The sequence below is a fragment of the Anser anser genome (genome assembly GCF_964211835.1).
Source record: "Anser anser genome assembly, chromosome: 6".
Classification (NCBI taxonomy): Eukaryota; Metazoa; Chordata; class Aves; order Anseriformes; family Anatidae; genus Anser; species Anser anser.
The window spans coordinates 27191666-27212979 of record NC_139726.1 but is presented as its reverse complement, the minus strand read 5'-3'; the positions used below and the strand labels follow the sequence as shown (position 1 = coordinate 27212979).

The 21314-nt window shown below is 52.2% G+C and overlaps 1 protein-coding gene across 7 annotated transcripts in view; it reads right to left on the bottom strand.

The window, feature by feature from the left end:
* The window catches only part of NRP2 (neuropilin 2), an 86888-nt gene that overhangs the window by 40025 nt on the left and 25549 nt on the right, over positions 1-21314 (bottom strand). For all 7 annotated transcript variants that reach the window (XR_014586384.1, XM_083842805.1, XM_083842807.1 and 4 more), the window contains exons 3-9: positions 18405-18586; positions 13971-14201; positions 13248-13403; positions 11254-11423; positions 10035-10190; positions 1520-1664; positions 874-1223 (exon numbers count right to left, since the gene is read on the bottom strand). Coding sequence is in view for 6 of the 7 variants with exons in the window: in XM_083842805.1 (XP_083698931.1) it covers positions 874-1223; positions 1520-1664; positions 10035-10190; positions 11254-11423; positions 13248-13403; positions 13971-14201; positions 18405-18586 (1390 nt within the window). In the remaining variant the exon portion in view is untranslated. The remainder of the gene's footprint in view (positions 1-873; positions 1224-1519; positions 1665-10034; positions 10191-11253; positions 11424-13247; positions 13404-13970; positions 14202-18404; positions 18587-21314) is intronic.

The following is a 21314-nucleotide window of genomic DNA, read 5'->3' as shown; positions in this document are numbered from 1 at the left end:
CCAGGGGTCAGATTCTGATCCAAGCCACATTGGGAAAGCTTGTGGAACATCCACTAACTTCATGTATAAATAAAATCAGATTTGTCCTTTGGCAAATAAAGAAGCTACTGCATGTTCTAGGCTAGTGCAAACACTCAGTTTTCCTCACAGTCTAAGTACTGCCACTTTTCAGCTTGCGTGCATGAACTGAAGTCTGTAGCGAATAAACACAGGGCTATAGATAGCATCAGGCCTTCTAAGACTCATTTTTAGGATCAGGAAAAATTAAAACATACCCAAATTTTCAGAAGCAGATGAGTTTGCATAAAAACAAAGCAGGCAGTAGCAAAGAATTCATTTATTCCTCAAGCCCTCTGCCACCCCCACAGTACTAAGCAGACATATTGTTGGAGTTGCCCATAATCTGGAAGAAATATAGGAAATTTCAGGGTCACACTGGTGTGGTAAAAGGGACTTCATATATAGCAAATTTCCCAAAGAGAAATTGTGATTCATCCTCCCGTTCCAGAGATGCAACAAAAAACTGTAACACCTTTTCCCTTAAAATATGCCATTAGTTTGTGGCAAACAAAATTTGACACACCATCTTGTGGGCTCTGACCTGCAGGAGCTGGAAAGAGCAGAAGGCACACCCCCATGCCTGGTCTGCAGCAAGAAGTGAAAGGGAATTGCCATCCCTGGGGCAAGGTGGAACCTACATGCTCTAGTTCAGCTTAGGAGCAGGACCAGGAGATGCAACGTGGGGTTTCATGGTGACAACCCCAACTTCCACGATCACTGTGCAGGGAGTGGAAGCTAATTTCCCAAGACACCATCAGACTGAAGATAGTCAGAAACATATCTCATTTTGCAGCTGCTCCAAGCAGTGCCTACCTTGGCTTGCATTGTTTTGGGGTCCTGGATGAAGTCCCAGTCCTTTCCGTTCATGCTGTAGGCTACCTTAAACTTCTTCACAAAGGAGCGGGACTCGGTGGTGGTCACGCTGTCCCCGCCGCGAGCCCCCTGGATAATGACGCCCTTGATGTTCTTTGGGACACCCAGGTCCACCTGCAGCCACTCCTCCCCTGGCTGGGCTTGTGGGACACGTGGAAACCAGCCTGAGCGGCTGCTCACCAAGCGGGCCATGCTAGGAGACCAGTCGTAGCCTCTGATTGAGGAGGCTGAGATCTGCGAGTCAGGGATGAGGCCGGAGAGCATCCCCAGCAGGTTGGAGCAGGGCGAATCTGCAGGGAAGGAGAGGGCATGAGCAGCTGGGGCAGAGGAGGGGAATACATGTGGTTTTCCCTGCAGGTTTAAGCTCTGGGCACTAAGCCAGCACCAGGCACTTTACCCTCACCTCCAGGGGCTGGGTCCTGGTTCCCCTGAGCACAACCAGAGGGACGGGTGCCTCCGTGCTACTTGCAGTGACACTGCTGCTGCCCCAAGCAGCCGTGACAGCCTCTCTGAGGGTCGGGAGTGCCCCGGGACAGGCTGCTGGAAGGATGGAGAGGATGGCTGAGGGGAAAAGGGGGATCCTCACCGGTGATGCGGCAGCCGTACAGCTCCAGCCTCAGGGCAATGCCGTTGTGCCAGCTCTGGGGACGGATGCGCACAAAACGCGTGAGCACTGGGCTGTGGATCTTGTTGAGAACCACCTCCGTGGCATCCTCGTTGGCCTGAAACGTCTGCAAGGGAGCGGGGACAAGAATACAATTATGTCCTCACCTGGAGGAAAGAAATAACCAGTTCAGCAGTCAAAGCAAATAACCAGCTCAGCAGCTGAAACAACCTCAGCAGGGAAAAATGGGGAGAGGCTTTCTGGGCAGGGCCAGCCCCTGGCCAGGGCAAGCCCCAGGGCAGACAGCACGAGCTGAGCTGCTGGCAGGTCTGCACATGGGCTGCGGGACTCGCCCATACCAACATGTTGTCACACTGAGCTCCACGGGGAGCACTGTGCGCGAGCGGCGCAGGAGCAGGGAGGGTGCTGCCTCTGCCCCAGGCGCTGAGCTACATCCCAGCCCTTCTCCTGCTCGCCAGTGCACAAGCAGCCCGTCACACAGAGACAGCTTTTTGGGAGAGTTTATGATCTGACATGATATGAAAAGGCTGCTGTCTTACCAGATGGCCATAATCAATAACCACCAGATGGATGTTAGATCCACCCCTCCCTCCCATTATTCTAATAGGCCGGACAAGAACTGGGTAGCTGTGCTTCTGTTTCAGGCTGTGGTGCCACGAGGGGGAACAAAAAGGGGAAAAGAGGCGATACCCAATCTGAGGGTAATTTCCAACCCTTTTTCTGCCCCCAGCATAAAGCACTAACACTCCCAGACTGAAGCTGCATGCATTCCTCTTTCCCTCAAAGCACACAGGCTTTCAGGACAGGGCTAGAGCATCCTCTGATCTCAGCCAGGAGCACCAGACGCACTGAGATGTTGGCTGGGCTCTTCTGCAGTCTCCTACCCTGCATATGCCATGCTAAGCACAGGAGCTTCCGCTAAGTTTATCACAGAGCGAAGCAAGAGAGTGCAATGTCTGGCACTGATCTCCTGTCAGAGGCAGGAGTCAAACAATCCAGCTGCAGATCCCTGTGAGTCGGGACAGAACAAGGGGTGAGGCTGCATGCTGGCCTCTCGCCTTGAGGAGGAGTTAAGAAGCATTTTATAGGTCTCCCACTGTTCCAGGTCTGCAGGCAGCACATGTTGCTGCTCTCCTCCGAGGATCCAGCACGCTGGGGTGTCTGCAGAGAAGGACGTGGTGCTCGCAGCCCCACAGGCCGCACGGGGCTGCCGCCGCACAGCACGGTCCTGCCCTGGGACGGCGGCGTTCCTGTCAGGGCCAGGGAGCTGCCCGCAGAGGGCTTCGCTTGCAAATCTGGCCGGTAATTAGGATTTGGAGCCGATGTGAACTTGAGCAGAAATGCTAATCTGGAGAATATGCATCATGCTGCTACTGTTTAGCAACACAGCATGGTTTATGTGTTTTTAATATCCTATTTTATCCTGTCTGACCCCACTTCCCATCCCTTTCCTTGCTCAGTAGACACCAAATACCCTTCCTTCCAGTAGGAGGGCTGTAAGAGAAGTGGTTACTGTGAAATGCTCCTTAGGCGTGTGTGTGCGTGCCTTGTACACATGTAGGAACACACACACACCCAGGCTGAAAGGACACATTTCCACACCACAGCACAGCCTCCAGCTTTGTGTTGACACACAAGCTGACACACAACACCTTACCTCTGAACCTAACACCGGAGGACGGGAAATGTTTGTCTGAGCCTGTGCCACAATTTTAGCACGGAGAGGGGCACCTCAGGTCAGCCCAAAGGTGCCCCTGTCCCAGAGCAGCTCCTGTCGGTGGCCCCAGCAGACCCCCGGGTGCAGCAGCCTGGAGGGAGCCTGCTCCTGGCAACCTCCCCCTGCTTCCCGCAGGCAGCAGTCTGAAGACTCCACGAGCCAAAGGTTGCATATGGACCAGCATGTTTAACAGTCACTGATGAGGTTTGCTGCTCTTTTTGGTTTAACATATTTGCAGCTTTGTTCTTTTTTAGCTCAATTCACACATACGAGCATCAGGGGCCAGAATCCAAATTTACACCAATGTAATTTGTTGCTGACTTCTGCAAAGTCAAGCTTGACAGAAAGCAGAAGCAGGACTGAGCCCAAAAATTTTATCACTACCACATGCGTTGCTGAAAGCATCTCTTATGTGACCTCAGTCCCAACCACCTGCTTCCAAGAAGAGCAACCTCAATTCTGCTTTGGATTTGGGGCCCAGTAATTTCCTCTGACTGGCTCGCATTCCACGAGCGACACAAATCCCAACTGGGGCCTTACGGCCGCAGACTCCCACTTCCCGAGGGCAGAAGTGCCACCTGACTCCCAGCTCCGGTATCAGCTGCCTTGGCAGCATCTGCCCCGACATACCTTGTTTCTGAAAAGCCCCAGCTGGTCACAGCAAGTCGCTGCTTCCAACCAGTTCAGCACAACAGAAAGGAGCCCAGTTTCCAGAGGGCAGGTGCTCAGCACTTAGAAAAGCAGGGTCCTCCTGCACACCTGGCCTTTAAACCTCTTTCCCCAGGCAGAAGGCACCATGAGCACGCAGCTCCGCATGCTGCTGACCACAGCCTTGTCCTCAGCCCATGGTTTGACCATATCACAAACGCCGCTCCCAGAGCCCAAGAGCACTGCGGAGAGCCCCGTTGACTTGAACAGGCTCTTCATCCTGCCTCAAATTAGCACTCACGGCATGGGAAGAACTAGCAGGAAAATGTGTGAAATCGGGAGCGCCAAGAAAGCAAAGATTTCTTCCCCCTTACCAAAATAGAACATTGCTATTCTTCCCATCCTATCTGCTTTCCTTCCCACTCAGCACATATTTTGAGCCAAGTCTTTGGATGGTGTAAATCAACATACCACCATCGAAGTTGAAGAAGTCACACTAATTTACACCAGCAGAAAAAAAAATCTGGCTGCAATCTAGGGATATATGTATACACACACTCAACAGAGAGCACGCACGCGCATGCACACGCACTCACTGACGGGTGACGGAGCCAGAAGACGGATGGGAAAACCACTAACAAATTAAAAGCACCTTCCAAGAAGCAGCCAAGGGAACTCATTTTCACCGCCGCATCAAAAAGCCACCAGTCCCATCCCCACACACTTTATGTTTACTTCCCTTCTAGTCCAGTCGGCAGGCCTACACGTACAATTAAATTGATAATCAATGTAGCTTAATTAATTTGCTGCAGAAAGCAAGTGGCAGCAGAAGACGCCCAGGCAAGGGGAGGGTCGGGCAGGTTATCCATGCACGCACGCACGCTCCCCACCAGCACTCACGAGTCGTGTTTCTGATACTTTGCAACTGACCCGAGGTGACAGGGGCACTGCTGAAGCTGCATTAGTGCCAGCGGGTACGGAGCTGTGCCAGCTGCGGAGCAGGGTGGGAGACAAAAAGAGCCATGAAGTCAAAGAGGCAGTGCATCAGGGAGGGGACAGCAGGCAGCCTCTCCCCCACTGCATTTGTAGTGCTGCTTGGCCACTGCGCAATTTCTTGTGGAGCTAAAGAAAGCGGCTTGGGGAGGCAGAGGAGAAGGCCAAGGATGGCAGCAGCTCTGCCTTCATCCGTATGTATGTGTCTCTCTGGACCCACTAGATTTATGGCAGGATTATGTTACTCCCGTGGAGACAGAGCCCTGGAACAGAGCATGCTAACAGGATTAGGGCTTCAGGATTTAGACAGAGAAGCATGAAGGAGAAAAGTAGGGAAGATTATTTTTCTTCAGATAGGGAAGGCACAAAATGGGGCATGTTTGATGGTGGGAGGATTCTGGCTCAAGTGGAGGGTGGATAGTCCGGGATTTATTAAATCCAGGAACAAGGAGGTAAAAGAAAAATGATACTTGGCAATAGGCAGTGAAGCACAGCGGCCAGGGCAAGGTACAGTGTGCGGGGGTGGGTTTGCCAGCATGGTGCCTCTGAGAGACTCCACTCAGATCCGGGAGCCACCAGGGACACGATGAGCAGCACTCTACTAGCCTGCACGGGAGATATCAGGCTCAGAAATACAAAGCTGCAGCTGTGCTGGAAGAGCCAGGGCTGTAATTCTCCCCTGGTACTGCACCAAGGGTGAACGCACGGGGCTGCCTTTCCCAAAGCCTGATGTCTTTGTCCTGCCCGCGAAAGCAACAGAAGCAGGCTGGGACCAGGGGATGCTTCTGGGCAAACTCTGCACCGTGATGTCTCTGTGCAGAAGCACTCGTGGCCTTCTGGCCGATCATGGGAGCTTTTCCTGAGTTTTCCAGATAAACAAGCCACAGGAGTGAAAGCTTTTCTCGTTCTCCCCAGGTGAATAAACACAGGAGACCTCATTAAGAACTAAAAAGACAGAGGACTGCTCCTAAGGGAAGGCATGAAGGTCTCCAAAGAGTCATCCTCAACATCCTCTGCCAGCACCGAACACCTTTGATGTCCCCAGCTCCATGCAGAGCTGAGATATTGCTGCAGCTCTGCAGCAACTCGACCTGCCTCCTCGCATCCACCTGAAACACTACCCAGGAAGGTTAGCTGATAAAAAGCACAAAGTTACCAAAATGAATCAGAAATTGAAAATGTGCATCAGCTGGATCTTTCTGCCATTTCTCCTCCATTGACTTAGATTCTCAAAGCAAAAGTTTCAGGTGCACTCTTCCCATTTTACACCAGAAACAGAAACAGCGAGAGCACTTGTCCCGTCCCTCCCACTACACGATCCCTGCAATACGAACTCCGCAGTTACAAACGTGGAGCAGCTCAGACCACATGGGAGCAGGAACCCGAGACCCTGCAAAGAAGGAAGTGGATCAGAACGGATGAGCACTTTGTTTTCCAATAAAGTCCTCACCGTTGAATCTGCCTGAAGAAAATGGCCAGAAACAAAAGGCCAAATCCTGCCAGGTGCTCTTTTCCTTCCTAGGGTTCAAGAGCCAGATAAGATCTCAGCACAAACTGCAGGGTCAGTGCCTGGAAGATAACCTCTGGGGGCCATCGAGCCCCAGGTGACACAGCGAGACCCATGATGACACCGCTGCCTGCACACAGGGACAACAGCCCTGGCCCCTGCAAGCTTGGGCACGTTTGCAGGGGGTTTCGTCCCCCTGCCACGTCTGCAAGCGCAGACACCCCCAAAAGGAGATGAGAGCAGGAGCATCGCTGTTGGTGGCACGAAGAGGACTGGGGCTTCTGGCTATGCAGCTCACTGCAGGATGCAGCAAGGAGGAAAGAGCCAGTGTGGCTTTTCTGGGGTCGGATTTGCTTAGACCTGTCCCGAGGGGATGCTCTGGTGGGCAGTAAGGGGCAAGTGTGGTGGCAATACGTGGTGGTGGCCGCTCTCCTGCCTATCTCCTCTCTCAGGGGACACATGGGAAGACAGCTCCGCACCTTTGGTCCCACGTCCCGGCAAGGACTGGGCACCACCCCCAGACAGGGGGACAGCAGTGCTGTCCGGGCTTTGCAGGGAGTGGGCTGCTGGGCTGGCGGGGAAGTCCAGCAGAGGTGCGGGGGGCCAGGGAAGGTGTGAGCTCAGTGTGAGCTCGGCGTGCCTCTCCTGCCGGCTGCAGCTCCGCTGCCTCCCCAGCCCAGAGCGTGGCAGCGCTCGGCAAGGAAACAGTCCCGCCAGCCCCGTCTGCCGTGAGCGCATATTAATCTTGTTTTCCGCCGCTCCATCCTGCCTTTCCCATTTCCCTCGCCACGAGTGCCAGCAGCTGCGGATTCAAAGGTGAGCCATCACGTTTCGCAGGGAAACAGCCTGGCCCCACTCCTCCCAGACACAGCCGGGAGGGGAAGCGGGAGAAGAAGGAGGGGAGGTCAGAGCTCCCCATCCTCTGTGTCGTCCTCTGCCCACCCCTCCTGCACTCACCGGTTTTCTCTTGCTTTAGTTCCCTGATGAAGACGTAAATGTTAGCTGACCTGCCCGCAGCACAGCAAAGCTTTGCTTTTGGCCCACACAGGCAACAGGAATTGAGAGCAGTGTTTGATACACCCCCTATGTGTGTGCGTGCATCTGCATATACATATATACACTTATCTATATGTGTGTGTATGTATGTGTGTATGTGTGTATATGCATGTACAGAGGACTGGAGTCCCTGTCTGCCTACCCCACCCCTCCCCTCCCCGCTCCTTGTGGCACCAAATCAAGCTGCGGCAGACTTGACAAATCTCCTTGGCATGGCTCACTCCACCATTGCAGCCCGCAGTGTGCAGAGCACCGCACTGACGCAGGGCGGTACCTGCAAGCTCAATGCAGACGCCGGGAGCTTCCCTCGCGCAGGAACGGCTGAGATTAACGGGGGCCGGAGCCCCCCCCCGGCCAGGCCTGTGAACGAGGGGCTTTCCCCTGGCCCCACGGCACAGTGCCTGGGCTGCCTGAGGCTGGTCGTTCAGCGGGGAGGGAGCGCAGTCCCTGACTGAGGGGTAGGCACACCACCAAAAAGCAATTACTTGTGTTCCAGCCTGGGGAGGTGCCTGCTAAATTGAGGCCAGAATGTGGGAAAGAGGCGAGACTGGAATAAAGGAGTGAAAAAAGAGAGGTTTTATTTTATCCTTCCCCCCCCCCCCCCTTTTTTTCTTCTTTCTGTGAAGACAGAAAGCAGGACAGGAAAGAGCTGATGGGGCTCAAGGGCCAAACCCAGGCATGGTGGCAATGCACGTGGCTGTGGGACTGCTCTGGGTCGGCACCAGCCAGGCTGTAGGGCCCTGCTCTCTGCGGACCGATGTACACTGCTCTGGCAGTGCTGAAACCAGCTGTGTGCCATCCTGCTCCACCCCAGCTGAGGACCAAGGGCCTGGGATCACGAGGATGGGAAGTCTACTAGCACAAGTGACCAAAATCACTCTGTAGGACAGATTCCCACCTCAGTTAGACTCCCAAAGGTGAATTTCTTGCACGTGGCTATTGGAAACGCCAGCCTGGCTGAACTGTTTAGCTCATCTTGCTAGCTGGCGCGTTGCCAGTCTCCTGTCTGCCTCGGCTGGCAGCAACGGCCGCAGTGAGACCTCACACTCACTGGTGTCTGCGGCCTGCCCAGGGCGAGGAGAGACGGCCCTGGCTCACAGGAAGGCCTGCTGCAGCCAGCGGCCTCGGGGAGACCATGGAGCCTCCGCACGAGAGCGCGGCTCCGCCGTACAGCATGGCAGGAGCTCTGCCATGAGCCGCAGCCCTGGGGCTTGTCCCAGGGGAGCTGGTGTGTCACGACCCGATGGATGCAATTTATCTGGCAGCAAGTGCCAGCGCAGCCAGTCTGAGCCAGGGGCTGACTCTCCTATGGGATGCTCTGCTGTCCCGTGTGCCTGTTTCCCTACCTCGAAAATAGCACTAACACCACCTCCCTGGCACGCGAAGAGCTGAAATGCTCCAAATATTGCAGGTATGAAGCCTTGCTAGGGGCCTCAGCATGGCAGGGACTCGTTCTGGGATGCAGAGTGAATTTGAACCACTTGTGGGGAAGGGGAAATCGCATGGCCCGGAAGGGAAGGAAATGTCTGGATGAATCCTGGACAAGGCAGGCTACTGCAGTTCATGCCAGCAGCGCCTGTGCCAGCAAAGGGAGGGGACAGTTAATTTAACAGAAGTGCTGAGGAAGCAGAAACTGCTGGGACGTGCATGCGGGGGGAGGCAGGCGGGCCCCCGGCCACCCGTTTCATACAGAGAGATCAGGGCACAGGAGCGGGGAGGACCTGAGCTGCAGCAGCAGCGCTGGTGGCTCCACAGGAGAGCAGGAAAAGGCTTTTCCAAGGTGCCCTTAACCAGGGGACAACCACACAACCAAGGCGAGTGAAACAGCAGGAGCAGCCCAGCACCATGGCTGCCCTAACTCCACGGCTGGCTCTCCCCACACACCAAAGCTCCTGCGCAGACTGCCGCAGGCTCGCCTGGCCACGCAGGGCTTGGAAGGGCCAGACACCCTCTCCCCCCTCGCTCCCATCCCCGTTAGCCTCCCAGGAGCATGGTGAGAGTACACAGCAGCTCCCAGGGCTCGATGCACCACTGCTGACTGCGCCTGCTAGTGCAGATCCCAGAGCTCTGGCAGCCTGAATTGCTCCTCGTTATTTATTGTTCATTTTGTTCTCTGGGATGGTGTGATCCCCTCTTAGGATTTGTGCCCTTTCATTTCCAGGCCTCAATAACTCCTGAACTACAGTTTCATGTGGTTTTGTGATTGTTAACCCAGCATGCAGACAGGGCTACGGCCATAAAAGCTCAATGAATCTTGTATGGCAAAACACAGGCTGTGAAAGCATTTTCTCCTTCATTTGCAGTCAAAGAACATACTCTCGCCACCACGAAAGATGCAACAGCAGCCAGGTTTTCCAAGGAATCGTGTTTCCTCATTGCTGTGCAGAGGAGAAAGGACTATTTCTGCTCAAAGCATCATCAGTCTTTTAGCCCTCATCAGTAAAAGGGTCCCTCACAGATTAAATCCTGCAGTCCTGTAAAATCATTATTCTCTTCCCTCCCATCGACTGCAAGACCCACCACGGCACATACAAAAGAGACAAAAAGGCCTTTACCTTGTGGTTTTTGCCATGGCGATACATCATCCAGTCCTCCCCATTGGTGCTGACCTCCAGCTTGTAGGTACGGACATAGTACCCGTTCTGGGTTTCCCTGGAGATGGCACCCTGTGTGGCGATGGCTGTGAGCACAGTCAGGAAGTGGAGGTCCACCTTTCCAGGGGAAAAAGGGACAAGAGACAGAGTGGTGAGCACTTGAGAGCCCAGTTAGCTCCTGGCTAGTTTTTCTGACCCATGAAAACATGCAAATGCTCCCTCCATTTGGGGAGGCACACGGGAATGTAAGAACTGATGTCAACAGGCACAAAAGCCCCAGGCTGACTTCAGCAGGATGCTTGCAGGTAGGACCATGGGACAAGCGTAACTTGTCTTGATGTCTGTCCATACGGCACCATCACAAAGCTTTCTTCCTGAGTCAGACCAAGCAACAGGATCTGCACAGAACCTGGAAGCTCATGTCTGTTGAAACAGGACAAGGGCTGACTTTTCCATGTAAAATAAAAGCATGATGCCCAATTAGCAAGTGCTACAGTTCCTGGATTTCCCTTTCGTGCTTTTCTTTTTTTTTTTTTTTTTTTTACAGTGTGGGTTAAGAAAGGTCACCAGAGCTGGCTTGGTAGCACTGCCATGAATGAAGAATGAGGTGTCTGCCTGAGGCGGTGACATTCACCACCTCCCGTTCCTAGGGCCCTTCAGCAAGCAACGTCTCACGGCAATGAGACACAGCCGGAAACCTCATGTGGACACAGACTGTGGATCTAACCAGGTCCTAGGGAAAGCCTTGGCTCTGACAACCCCCTGCCTGACATTCAGCCCGCTCACACTCCTCACATCGCTGATGAGATAAATATCATTTTAGCTGTTTTTCCACGTGCCTCCTGGAGACGTTGGTCCTCAGGCCAGTGGCAGTCAGTGGCCCTTGTAAGTGGCCGAGGTCTCTCAATTTCTGTCAGTACACTGGAAAGTCCATCAAAGTTCTGGGCAGGAAGGAGGGGGGGTGGGAGAAGGACAGTGGGTCGAGCCAGCCCTTGTGCAGACTAATGGGAGAGCCAGCCCATCTCGTTTCATGGAGGCACCGCAGCTCCCCTGCTGTTCACTCCCCGTGAGCCACACAGGCAATAAAAAATTCAACAAGCCTTGTGGTCAAGGGTCAGTTTAACAGCACGACACTCCATTTGGCGGGGGACGAGGTGAGGGGCGGGGAAAGCACACAAACCTGGAGGTACTCTTTGTTGCTGTCTACATTGGGGGTCCAGCCATTGTCATCGCTGTTGAGCCGGCTCTGCTGGGGTGTCCATCGCCCATCTGAGTAGGTGGAAGAGGCACTGATCTGCATGTTGGAGATCCTGCCAGACTCCATCCCCAGCGGCACGTTGCACTGGAAGTCTGGAGCGGGAACACACACACACATACACGGATCAGCTTACAGTCTCTGCATTTCACTCCCAAGTGGAAGGCAGCCCTGAACTATCCTCCCCAGCTAACCCCGAGCGAAGCTGTCTGCCTGGAAAGATGAGCAGATCTGTACCATCTTGTGTGCTGTGCATGTTCACAGATGGCACTGCAAAATTAAAGACAGGGCAGCTTTATGTTTGCCTGGCCCTCGGAAAATTAATACAGTGCGGATCTTTCTCCTTTTCTCTATTTTGTCTGCCTTTGCACAGTTTTGACACAATGTTCTGCCCCTTCCCTCTCCCCACCTCCATCAAGATGCCCCAAGTCCCCTTGCCATGAAGTTCTTGAAGGCTGACGGTGAAAACTAAGCACTGACAAGGCAAGGAGTGTGGGCAGGCACAACAGGAGGGCGCTCACTGCTGTGCTGCCAACAGGGACGTCAAGGCCTGGAGCAGGCAGGTCTAATGGTTTTGCGTGCATGTGAGAGCCTGGATGTGTGTGGATGCGTGCGTGCGCTATATGGGAGGTCAGGCTCATGCGCATTGACCAGCCACAGACATGAAAGACTCTGGCATGCTTTTATTTGTGTTTCCTCACTTCTAAGGCTTTTGAAAGTCACAATTAGCCCAATCTTATTGCACATCTCATATATTTTATGGCAGCTGTCCTATAAAAGCAATAACAAAGAAAACAGTGATAGGAAATACCGTGTGGGACAAAGCCCGCTGCTGCTGTAAGCCAATGGGGCTCCACCAAACTGTTTGTTTTTAATGTGGCCAAGTCAACCCCGTGTGGAAATGATGGACCAAGTTAAGATCTCAGTGGTATCATTAAAGTTTCAGTTTACACCAGCATGAATCAAAACAGGCCTAACCCTTTAAGGGTTCTTGTGCTTGATTTCTCAAGCTTTGTGTCTTATTAATGTTTTATTTCCCAGACTTTTTAAAGAACAGAATAGAAAGGGGATTAAAGAACAGATCAACAGAGTGTGGAAATATGTAACGGTGAAGAGCTCGTGCTTGTCTGTAACTCCCAGAGTCTCAGCAGAGACGTCCTTAACTCAGCTGTGGAGCAAGAGGCTGTAACCCAGCTGCCCCCAGCCTTGCACAACCCCTTCTCTACCCTGCTCTCTGTCATGGACTCAGCCTAGGGGCAGAGACCTCCTCTCTTTCTCTGGGACTGAAGGGTGTCCTGAAGGCTTCTGTTGTATCACATGTTCACTGCTAACAGAGGTTGAGAACTGTAGCTCTGATGAAAAAATATGATGGGAAAACCAACTGAATCTTTCCTAGCCTGCAAGTGTTACCACGAAGGATCATTCTCAAAACACACAACTTTTTGTCCTCACACCAGTTCAATTAATCTCCCTTAATAAGGGATTAAAAACAAATTTTGGTTTGAACTTGGAGCTTTAGGCATTTCTTAATTAGACATGAAATTCCAATTTGTACTTCGGGGCTGCAAATTTTGGGAAAACTGTAGAGATTTTCCCTAATGTTTTAATGATTCTGCCAAACCCGCTGAGCTGAAGTCTTACCCTAAATCCTTTGGGCTGAGCACATACACAAAGGATTCTATCCCAAAGTAGTGAGAAGACTTTGTGAGCAAGTGAAAAGTTTAGGAAAGGTCTGAGAGCGTGATTCTTCCTTAAATCTCATTTCTGTGAGAAACAGCAGACAGCATAACTCTGTCACTATTGCCAGTGGGGAATGAGCCCTTGGACACGCTTCTGCCTGCCACACTCTTGCAAGGGAAGAACTTGGGTAAAACAGGCAACACGACTGCCCAAGACACACTTCCACATTCCCAACTTACTTTCAGGAACTTCCTGTTGGATCAAGTAGTACTGAGCAGAGAAACCATCTTTAGCCACCGCTAGGTCAGTGTGGAAGGTGAGCGAGAGGACGCCGGTGGTTGAGCGGATGTCCGATGGCATCTTAGTGCCACAGTACCTGCCTATCAAGGGGCCAACTGCAAAAGAAAGAGCAGCAAAGGTAATGCCTGCCTTTCCACCAGCTTCCTGGGTCAGCAGCAGATTGGCATCTCTCAGCGGGGATGCCTTTGCAGGACCGATTGGGATGAAAGAAAGGCTTTGGGGATGTGCTATTTTTTACATCTGCTGGCCCAGTGCCAGGCGGCGTGCTGTGCAGAAATATCCACTGCAGCAAACATTGCTCTGCAATTGCTGGGAAACGCTCCAATTTGCTCTATTTCACAGTGTTGGTACAGCGTAGGGAGATAAGCACGCATGAACTCTCTGCCCTTCTCTTAGCGAGGACCAGTGGCACCTGGGAGTGTCCCATGGGACTCTTCAGATCAGTGGTTACAGCAGAGCAGTAGTTTCAGGATTAATGCATGCAGCTTTCTGCAAGCACACCATTCCCATGGCCAACCAAGGAGTGCCCCTAGTGGGGGGCAATGCTGCAGCCACGTCTAAGGTTAGGCACCTTTGGTCTTAAGAAACAGACCACAGAGTTTTGGAGCTTTGTGAGACACTAAGAGAAGCTGAAGATGCTGGCATGGCACCCCAAGGCTTACCTTGAGGGATGCCATCCCAGATGTCCAGCCAGTCGTACTTGCAGTCTCCCTCGCCTGCCTGCAGCGGATCATGCTCGAGGTCAAAGAGCAGAAAGTGGAGGAGGATTTCTGTCTTTGGCTTGGCTATGATGGTGAAGACACAGTCCAGGTTGTGTGGATACTTGTCAGGGAAACCTGGAGACTCAATAGTGCCATTGGAGGCAGTGAAGTTCCTGGAACAGTCCTCGGAACCTGTAGTGGCAGGAAAAAAACCACAGTCTTAACAATGCAGCGTCATCCTGACAGCTTGACATGCTGTGGAACCCCCATTTTGATCTTTGATGGGTTGTGCATTCACTTCTGGACATTTTCTGTGGCCCAAGAGCTGTGTGAATTGCCTGGAAGGACGGAGAGTGTGATTTTCAAAGCTTTCCATGGGTGGAGAAACAAAGTCTGTGCACTCACTGGAGTGGACAGTACGTGTCTAAATACCTAAGACAGCTCTGGAAACATAACCCGTATGCCTCTGTTGATCCCCTTGCCAATTACTCCAAAAATGGGTCTAGGAGGGAGATCCCTCCAAAGTCTCTCAAAGCCAGGGCTGTGATCTGGCAAACCAACCCCTGCTGCATCCTCCATGCCCAGGGGGTGGCCCTGGAAGGCCACGCTGAGCCAGGCTGGGCTTCCCCTGCTAGCCCCTGCAAACAGTGACCTGCTGGGAGACCTGGGTCCCCCACCCCAAAGCCCAGATGGAGGAGCTCCCATCCAGGGAGGGGGCTCTCCTGGGAGGGGACAAGAGAAGAGTAATGGGAACATGGTCTCTCTGGAGAAAGCTCTCCCTGGGGGCTGGTCTCCTGCAACCTTTCTCCCTCTGGCAGGGACATCTATGCCTCAGTTTCCTCTTGAGAAAATCAGGAAGTGCAAATATTTAGACAGCAAAAGGACCCGGAGGGGCTGGGGAGGGCCAATGTCTCCACTGTCAGCTGGAAGCCTCGGAAACCCTCGGGAGGCATGCGGTCAGCCTGCGGTGCCCTGAGCCCTGCAGCTCCGCAAGGGTGGAGGGGCAGCTCCAGCATACGTCTGGGGCGATGCGGGGGTAATGGGGGCCGTGGCGGGGGGCTCTGCTGAGAGGGGGAACAGAGCCCTCTTTCTCACAGACTCGGCCGTCCGCATCAGAAATGCAAGTTATTTCTATCCTTAAGGAAGACCTTTGCATTGCGAGTTGGGCAGACAATGTTGCCTCTTATTTATTACTGACCCCTGCACTGGCCCCTGCCGCAGCTCGGTGCCCCCTCTCAGAGAGCCAAGGTGCCTCGGGGTGGCTGGGGAAAGGGGAATTTGTGACTTATTCATACCACGGTGACTTTGAAACTGCTGCTCTGTGGAGGCAGGACAATGGCCAACAGAAATCTACAGCCTGGAGCTATTGGAGGGGAAAGGAGATGTTGCAGGGCCTTGCGGCCACGGCTGCAACCCGACGTTAACAAAGGTTTCTGCTTTGGTTTAGCTGGGACACCCGCCTTCTCCTCTGCAAACCCTTCTGCTCCAGCTCTTCCAGGCAGCACGAGCCTTCCCAGGGCTAATGGGAGACTTGTTATTCAGTTCAGCATTAACCTACAGGAGTCAGGCCAGCAGCCTGCAGTAATGGCAGGATCCTGGCCCCGCATTATGCAGCGCCTAGCTGGAGAGCTGCTCAGGAGGGTCTCTTAATTGACTGCCTAATGAAGCAACCGGCTTTTCTGGTGTGAACCTGTGGGGTAAAACACAGAGGCAAAAAATAAGGCCAAACACAAATCACAGCATAATGCTGTGAATGGGGATAAGGGTGTACTTCATTCTGAACAGCTACAAGACAAATAGATAAACAGAAACTAATGCAAGCTCCAAGCTGGGGAGAAAATCAAAGAGTAAACCCAGAGTTTGGAGTCAGGGACTGTCCTCTGGAGACAGGAGAGAGACATAACTATGTCACTGTGTTCGATAACACGTTTCCTTGTGTGGGGCTCTTATCAGATTTGGCATCTTTGTCTACAGTTTGGCTGATAGCAGCAAACAGTGATCAGCTTTTCGTAAGGACGTTGCGGATAATAAACAGGAGTCATGCTGGCTTCAGCAGCACGGACCAGCCTGAGAGGAGACTTTGATGCCCAGCGATGGAGGGCTCAGGCCAGCTCTGCCAAGCTGACTCACAAAGCGAGCAGCAGGGAGCCTAAACCAGCCAGGGCAGACGGCTCCTCTGTCAGCCCCCAGACTGCTGACTGATACCCATCAGGGGACTTGGAGACTGGTATGCAGCTGTTTGTATGCAGATCTCTCCTCTCTCACACGGCGATAAGGAAAATTTAGACAAGGTGTGGAAATAAATGCTCAGTTGAAATGTGTTGTTTTTGTAGGTCACCTGTAAGGAAGAAAGAAGCTGCTGCAACGCTGCCTTTACTGATCTGGACAATAACAATCCAATGACCTTTAAAGCTGATGACACCCTTGCTGGCTACCCTGGCAGCTCAGACTGAATCTTCCCCGTGCCTGCGTCTGAAAACAAAAGGCAAGGTTTGCTCGGATGTAGTGGCCCCGCAGCGAGCACGGCCACACTCTCCTGGGAGCCCTGTTGGGGCCAGGGGCCAGGCAGGCAAGGAGGGCTGCGGTGCTCCCGATCACACGCTCACCCCTGCCCCTGTGCTGAAACCTGTCTTGCTGGGCTGCATTTCACGGGCTGTGGCTGGAAGAATGGTTATCTCTGGAGGGGATGGCTGCTGGCAACAGGGGAATGGTGGCTGGGGATGTGCCAGCATGACTTAACATGTGGGGGCAGCTCTGTGGGGATCTACATCAAGGGACACAAGCTCATCTCCAGCCTCCAACCAACACCATCTCCCACAGCAGCTCTTGCTTCCCCTCCCTCCCTCCCTGCCAGCAGCAACAAAATCTCCTTCTCCCATGAATTTGGCAGCTTCCTGGCTCCCACTCGGACAGGCAGCGTTCCTGCCAGCTGTCCCATCCCTTCCTGCTGGCCATGCTCTGCCTGACCTGGCCACCTCTGCCGGGTTGACCACTCCACCCTGCTCCGTGCCCTGAGGCAGGGCATGGACCTGGCCTGGGACAAGCACAACGCAGTGCAGTCTTTGGGCTCGGGGGGGGGGGTGTGTGTACAGGGAGGGAGCGGCAACGGATGCTGAGGAGAGTCTTCCCGCCTGAACACAGGCACTCTTTGCCATCTTCTGTGCTGGCAACTGGCCTCAGCAAATCCCCACAGTCAGCTGAACCATTAAACTCCATCAGGACCAGTCCACATCTTAACTGCTAACAAACAGCAGTGGCCTCAGTTGGCCGCACCAGACCAGCTCAATGATTGGCTATGCAGCCCAGGCAGCTATCACCAACAGCACTTTCCTAATTCACGAGAACCTCCAGACACCCCTTGTCCTCACTGTTTCACAATAAATTTGGGGAATCCCATTCCTGTCCCTGTGCAGCAAAGCCTCCACATTCACACCCACCTGTGACCAGGCTGGGGGGGTGCCTGTGAACCTCTGTCCTCCACGTGAACCCTGGGCACTGGTGCCTGGGTAAGTCACCCTCTGGTGCTCTTTTGTGAATCTTTACCAGGCATGGGTATTTTTTTCATGCTGGATGCGATGACGTGAAAGCTGTGTGTGTTTTCTTCCAACACAAAACACAGGAATGTGGGCATAGAGTGGGCACCTGCATCTCCATGCGAAACATGCTCTTGTTCCCTCGGCATCAGGCACACCTCACTTACCCGCACACACACAGCACACACAGAGCGGGTTTTATGTTCTCAAGCCTCCTTCCCAGACACACAATCCTGACAAATATTTAGACAGAAACACTATTAAAAGGCCTTTGAGCAGCTTTTACTTTCCTCAATAACAGTTTGGTATTAAACAGAATTATGAATAGTTCCTCTCATATCCGCCTGGGAAGGCGCCGTCTCAGCCCCTTTACGGCACGGCTGACAGCAGTCCCCTGAACGCCAGACCTCCCCAGTTACAAACCCAGCTTCCAGGGAGAGAAAACACAGCGTCATTAATCAGTCCTGAATTGCAGCTCCACAGGAGGGGGAGCTCCATACGCTCCTAACAGAGGGACAATCCCCACTTAGCCCTAACAAGCTTTACACATGCCACGAAGAAAAGATATGTTTCTAAGTCCTTGAATTCGAGAGAGCATTTAACAAAGAAAAACATGGTAAAACCACCACATCCTGCCTCTGATGCCACACTACGATCCAAAAATGCACTATCATGTGCAACTAACATCTTCACCTTCTTGGAACTGTGATGAAATAGACTTGCTTAAATTAAAGGAAAAAAATAAAAGCCCTTCATCTGTGGAGAACATGCTAAAAATCATATTGAAAAGGTGGCCAACATCTCCTTGTGAAGATGACTGTGACAAACGGCCTGGGAGACAGGCACTGACTCGGACACTGACCTGTCTTGTAGATCTCATAGCGCAGGGAGAAGCCGGCACCTTGCCGCGCGTAGTCTGAGGTGAACTTGATATAGAGAGAGGAGCCAGAAGAGATGATGGTAGGAGGTGCTATGTTCCCACAGTGTTTGCCCAGCAGGTCTGCTGCTTCGCTGTCCCCGTCTCGGATCTCGATGAAGTCATACCTGTGGAGGCAGGTGAAAAGGCATTAAAACCATCTGTCAGGGAGATGCTTCAGGATGCTGGGGACAAAACAAAACACTTCTTTATCTGCGTATTTCACAGAACTATCTTCCAGACAGGTTCCTGGGACCCTGTCACTCACATATATGCGCACACTTACATTTTTCCCTTTTGTCTGGCTGACTACATTTAAGTCCCTTTCCCTGTTGCTCCTCACATCATCAATTTACTGTGCCCACATCCACTTCAGAAACAACTTGCAAAATTTAGGACACAATTTGCCTGTACTGTCACAAGTCTCTGGTATGGGAGAATCTCAGCTACAGCTCTCCTGGGCTGCTCTCCTTCCCTAATCTCTCTCTTTAAGTGCCATTGTGCCACTTAGCACAGCTCAGTTTATTCCACTCTCCAGGTGGGATTTGGCCAAACATGCACCAGACATTAAAAAATAGTCGATGTTCAATCAATGTGAGCGGGTAGCTATTTTGTGCACTCTCTGACACCACATTGCTCCTTAACAAGTGTGGCTAGCATATTTATTTAGCACTTGGACAGTAAGCCTCTTCTATTAAGTGCCAACAAAGTCGTCTGTGGGTGAGAGTTGCTGCGTGAAGAGCGGGGTAACCACATTGACCACTGCCTGACCCGGCGTACCTCCTGCAACCTCAGCCTGCCTTTGCCAACCTCCACCTGGCAATGCTCCTCCTGCCCGCCAGGCACCGCTCCGAGGGAGGAGTCGGCTGGTTTGGAAGAACTGCCTCCCGCTGCAGAGACAAAAGCTTGGTGCAAAGTCTGGCTGGAAGGGGAAACTCCCACAGATCCCTTTGTATTTTCATCTAGGTCGTGACTAACGGCAAGGTAGTATCAGGCTCTGCGTGCTGCGAAGAAACAAACAGCTTTTCTGCGAACATCTTGTTCTTCAGCTGTCTTCTAACAGCCGCGCTCTCCCGCCCCTCTTCTCCTGTCTCTGGCCAGCACGCTGCTATTTACAGAAACTGCCCATCTCTCCTCTACTGCTTATTCGCTTTGTATCAACCTGTTTGAACAAAAACGCTGCAGCTCTTCTCACGGGGCTGCGGAGGGAAGCAGCGTTTCCTCACTGCCAGAAATCCGCCTTTCTTCTTTGTCACAAGATCTCCCGTTCAGGAATCAAGCGTTGAAAGGAGAAGTAGCTTGCTGGATACAGAGTGATCCTCATGTGACTCATTCCTGATCTGCAAAGCACACATTGGCGGGCAACAACCTCAAAACAAACTTACAGGGACTCAATGTGCTCCTCCACAAAGAAAGATGGCCCGGACAGCTTCACTTTCACTCCTTTCTGGGACTGAATTGGGCTGAAAGCCAAAAGTAAAATGCCTGCAGATAAAATCCTGTCTACGCTGGACCAAGCACTGAGTTAGCTCTAATCACCCAGCCTTTAACTTCGTTACAAACGCAATTGGCTTGGCCGAGGTGAAATCCAAGCAGTCTTGAAATAAGGCACTCGCACAGGAAGAGTGTTTGGCTTAGCTGGCGGGTGGAAGCGCGGGGATGTAAATGATGGTCTGCTCCCCTGCTCTCTCTTAACCCCGGGCAGCTCCCCACCACCTCGTGACCCCTTACTACCCTAACACCATCCAGCGGCACCCTCTGTGACCCCAGTAATGTCCATCATCTGTGGTTTGATCCCGTCCTCTCCCCAGGGGGGAGAACATAGAGGGCAGTGTTAGTGCTTCTTCTAAGTAGATTTTTTTCCTCCTTGTTTGTCTATTTGTTTAAAGTAGTGCTGAACAAACAGCAGGGACATTTTGTTCTCTAAATAACTACTTGATCTCGCCGTGTGTGCAGCCCTTCCACAGCTGAAGCACACGTCTGGGCTGCAGAACTGCCGGCGACTAGTGAAATTGTGAATATGTGGCAAAAATACATTTGTCAAAAACATGAATGTTGGCAAAACACAGGTAATGTACTGGACTGGAAAAGCTGCCATTTGCATGGCACAGGCACAGGTTAGCTGCATCCCAGGGAAACACATCTGTTTGTGTCCTCGTGGAGTTATAACTCGCCGACACTGGACACGGCCTCAGCTCCTTGCCTGCAACGATCACAGCTTCTGCTGGAGCCAACACCAAACACCCTACGGCTCCTCACAGGGCTTCTCAAACCACCCAGTGCTGCAGGAGCCCTGGCAATTTCAGAAGCAAATTCTGGACCAAGAAATATTTGCTTATTGAATGGGTGAATAACTTCCAATAATACATACAATTTGGGAATATTGCAATCTGCTCTTGGGCAATCCGCAAATGGAAAATTAAAAGAATGAATCTAGTATGTAAACCATCAGGAAATATTTGCCTCTCTCTGAATTAAACCCTGTTTGGCTTCATCCAAGCATCTAACTGAGCCTTCTCCTAGTGGAGCTAATCCTTAATAAATCAAATGTTACAAACAACTAAAAAAGCCCCTAGGAGAAGGTCAGGGAATCATTTTTGCCAAATATAAAATGAATATAAACACATAAGAGTTTTTGTTCCTAGCTAAAGAAACTTGGCCCAAGCCTCTGTTCCTCATAAGGCAAAACTCTCTTTCTTCAGGTCACATAAACAGAGCGTGAGCTGGGAGAGTATTACAGTCAGGAGATAACTCCTGGCCAGAGGAGGGGGAGCACCTCCTTTCTCTCCAACATAGCAATTAAGCTTTAGGCTTTAAAAATGAAACACCAAAGACAGCCGGTCCAAAACACGAGAC